We start from the raw sequence: 4,021 nt of genomic DNA, 5'->3' as shown, positions 1-4,021 counted from the left end.
CCCAGCTGGATCAACAACAGAGAGGGAGAACAAGGAATAGGAGACCATGGAAAGTGGCTCATCTTTTAATCCCAGCACTCAGGAGTCAGAGGCAGACATATTGCTGTGAGTTTGAGGCCAAGTTGGTCTACAGAATGAGTTTCAGGACAGCCAGGGTTGCACACTATCTTGTAAAAAAGAGCAGAAATGTGGATTAGCAATGGAAATAATTTAATAAAATCACATCTCTGTATCAGCTGAGAATTTTATATTTAGATTAATTTCAATTCATATGTCTATGCAGAAAGCAAACTGGAATGTTAAAAGTACTAACCAAATTTACACTAAAGGAATGCTGTGGTATTTTATTAATCTTAACAAAGAGATAGTTTGGTCCTCCTAGAAAGATACTTCTTCAGGTTTACTATCTTGTATAATATTTTCATCATGTTTTTTTTTTTACATCCTATTTTTTAATTATTACTGTAGTACGTGATGTACACTTAGGTAAATCTTTCTTTAAGATACAATTGCCAACTAGAAATTTGGAAACCAAGAAGCAAAGCTACTTATAGTGGGAAAAATGTCACCTTACTGGAGTCATGTTGGGCATCCTAAGTGAACTCTGATGTTACAAAACCAAGGTCCGTATTAGCAAAACTGAATTGAACCATCTTATTTTGGCAGCTAAAGAAATGACTCAAAATGGAGCCTTTGAACTCCACCTTGGGAAGTGCCTTCATATTGGTGGGGATTCTAGATGACAGTGGCTCTCCTGAATTGCTCTGTGCCATGATCACAGTCCTGTACACATTGGCTCTGACTAGCAATGGACTGCTGCTCCTGGTCATCACTGTGGATGGACAACTCCATGTGCCCATGTACTTTTTGCTTGGGCAGCTCTCTCTCATAGACTTCTTTCTCACATCAATTATCATTCCCAAGGCTGTCATGGATTTTCTGCTCAAAGACAACACTATCTCTTTAGGGGGTTGTGCCCTTCAGATGTTCCTGGCATTGACACTGGGTGGTGCAGAGGACCTCCTTCTGGCCTTCATGGCCTATGACAGGTATATTGCCATTTGTCATCCTCTGAACTATATGATCTTCATGAGGCCAAGCATCTGCTGGCTTGGAGTAGCTACATCATGGATCCTAGGATTCCTGAGTGCTCTAGGATATACCATCCACACCATGCAGTATCCCTTTTGCAAATCCCGGAAGATCAGACACCTATTTTGTGAGATCCCTCCATTGCTGAAGCTGGCCTGTGCAGACACATCCACATATGAGCTCATGGTTTATGTGATGGGTGTGGCATTCCTAATTCCACCTCTTGCTCTCATCCTGACTTCCTACACATTAATTCTTTTCACAGTGCTCAACAAGCCCTCAAATGAAGGAAGGAAGAAAGCCCTTATCACCTGTTCTTCTCATTTAACTGTGGTTGGGCTGTACTATGGGGCTCTCACGGTCATGTATGTCCTACCCAGTTCCTACCTTAGTCCTGAACAAGAAAACATCCTCTCTGTTTTCTACAGTGTTGTCACCCCAGCTTTGAACCCCCTAATCTACAGCCTGAGGAATAAAGAGGTCATTGGGGCCTTGAGGAGAGTCCTGGGAAAGTGGTTGCTGCCCACACAGTCTACTTTTTAGGAGCTTCTCATAGATATCTTCTAGACTTATTTCTTCCTCAGCATCAGCAGACTCCTGCTATATATGAAATTCTTCCAGTGAAACCAAGGCAGTAAAAAATATTTCTTTTGCTAGAGAAGCAGGGACTATAAATGTCCTTGGTAAAAGTTCTTTGAGTCTTCATGTGGCTTTTTACAAGAAGAGGTTCACACTGTTGAAAATTATGCTTTATCTTTAAAAGTTAGGCCAGGACCCTTTGTGGCAGCGGCAGCCGCTCCGTCATTGTCGGGTTGAGCACCAACTACGGGAAGCTCCGGGGTGCATGTGGCACTGCCCAGTGAACTGGGCACCGTGGAGCGGTTCCTGGGCGTGCCCTACGAGGCCCCGTCCACTGGGGGACCTGCAGTTCCAGCCGCCGGAGCTGCCCTCATCCTGGCCCAGCTTGTGCAAAGCAGCCTCGGGGTTCACGCCTGTGTGCACGCAGCAACTGGAAGAGCACGCGCGCTGCAGGACATACTGCCTGTGTGGTTCACCGCCAACCTTGACACGCTGGCCACGTATGTGCAGGACCAGAGCGAGGACTGCCTCTACCTGAACGTCTACGTGCCCACTGAGGTCGACATCCACAACCCGATCAGCAAGAAGCCCATGATGGTGTACATCCAAGGCGGCTCCTACATGGAGGGCACCGGCAACATGATCGACTGCAGCATCCTGGCAAGCTATGGCAACATCATCGTCATCACCATCAACTACCGCCTGGGCATCCTGGGCTTCCTGAGCACGGGCGACCAGGCTGCCAAGGGCAACTCCGGGCTCCTGGACCAGATCCAGGCGCTGCGCTGGGTGGAGGAGAATGTCGGTGCATCACCATCTTGCGTCAGCCTGCTCATGCTCTCGCACTACTCGGAAGGCCTGTTCCAGAAGGCGATCATCCAGAGCAGCACAGCGCTGTAGAGCTGGGCGATGAACTACCAGCCGGCCAAGTACACATGTGCGCTGGCGGACCAGGCCGTGTGCAACATGCTGGACATAAGCGAGCTGTGCCTGTGGTGGGCGGCCTGGCGGGAGCTGGCGCAGCAGCGGGTGTCACCGGCCACGCACTACGTGGCGTTCAACCCTCAGATCCTGATGGAGCAGGGCGAGTACCTCAACTACGACATCATGCTGGGCATCAACCAGGGCAAGGGGCTGCGCTTTGTGGACGGCGTGTTGCCTAGCGATTTTGTGGTCTCGATTTTTGTGAACAACCTCTACGGCTACGGCTACCTGGAGGGCAAGGACATAAGGGAGACCATCAAGTTCATGTACACGGACTGGGCGGACCGCGAGAACGCAGAGACGCTGCGGAAGACGCTGGTGGCGCTGTTCATGGACCACCAGTAGGTGGCAACGGCGGACCTGCATGTGCAGTACTGGTCGCCCACCTACTTCTACCACCACTGCCAGAGCGACGAAGCCCGTGTGGGCCCTCGCAGGAGGACGAGGTGCCCTACGTGTTTGGCATGCCCATGCTGGGCCCCACCGACTTCTTTGCCTGCAACTTCTCGCGCAATGCCGGCATGCTCAGCACGGTCGTCGTGACCTAATGGACCAACTTCGCCAAGACTGGGGATCCGAACCAGCTGGTGCCGCACGCAGGACACTAAGTTCATCCACACGAAGTGTCTCATGGACCAAGTACAACCTCAAGGACCAGCTCTACCTGCACAACGGCCTCAAGCCGCACATGTGCGACCACTACTACGCCACCAAGGTGGCCTTCTGGCTCGAGCTGGTGCCGCACCTGCACAGCCTGCACGACATCTTCCAGTACGTCTCCACCACCATGCGGGCGCTGCTGCCAGACTTATGACGTCGTTCCTGCGCGCAGGAACCTGCCGCTTGCCTGCCAAGCTCCGGCCTGCCACAAAGCGCCCGTCTGTCACTACTGCCACAGCCGGAAACGGGGAGTGGGGGGGACTTCTGCCACCTCTGCACATGTTCAACACGTTCTCGGCGGGCGGCAGGCAGAACAGTTCGAACCTGCCCCACGGGCACTCCACCACGCACATAGAACTCCCTGGACGCGGGGAGGTGGGGGGCGGGGCCGCGGGCGCTTCCCTTTCCATCACCACCATTGCCCGCCCTGAAACACTGCAAAATGGCCGCCACTTCCGCCCCAGAACTGGAAACGGGAAGTGGAGGAGGACTTAGCGCCCAGCACCCAGTACCGCGGCACCAGGGATTGAGGACAACACTGCACCCAGAGAAGGAAGAGGAATTTTGGGAATTAGCGGGAAAAGGATTCAAGTTTTCATTTGAATTTTTTTTTTCTTTTTGCGGTTGAGGTGCAGATGGGAAAACAGGGAAATTTCCCAAAATTTCAGCGGGAAAATGATTTAAATTTTGGGAAAATTTAATTTTT

General features: G+C 51.3%; 1 protein-coding gene and 1 pseudogene across 1 annotated transcript; both read left to right on the top strand.

Annotated features, from left to right (window-relative positions):
- Positions 1-476: 476 nt before the first annotated feature.
- Positions 477-2,121, top strand: LOC128125505 (olfactory receptor 2AG1-like). The gene has a single exon (XM_052762966.1). It carries the CDS (start codon positions 685-687, stop codon positions 1,633-1,635), a length of 951 nt encoding a protein of 316 aa, XP_052618926.1. The 5' UTR covers positions 477-684; the 3' UTR covers positions 1,636-2,121.
- LOC128123866 (neuroligin-4, X-linked-like) lies at positions 1,767-3,469 on the top strand (annotated as a pseudogene).
- The last annotated feature ends 552 nt before the right edge of the window (positions 3,470-4,021 follow it).

The sequence above is a fragment of the Peromyscus californicus genome, unplaced genomic scaffold (assembly GCF_007827085.1).
Source record: "Peromyscus californicus insignis strain IS unplaced genomic scaffold, ASM782708v3 Scaffold_4__1_contigs__length_199733344, whole genome shotgun sequence".
Taxonomy (NCBI): Eukaryota; Metazoa; Chordata; class Mammalia; order Rodentia; family Cricetidae; genus Peromyscus; species Peromyscus californicus.
The sequence above is the reverse complement of the archived record's forward strand: the minus strand, read 5'-3'. Positions and strand labels throughout refer to the sequence as shown.

Bases quoted from the DNA above. Each gene is read 5' to 3' on its own strand.
- LOC128125505 (XM_052762966.1), top strand. From the start codon at position 685: ATGGAGCCTTTGAACTCCACCTTGGGAAGTGCCTTCATATTGGTGGGG.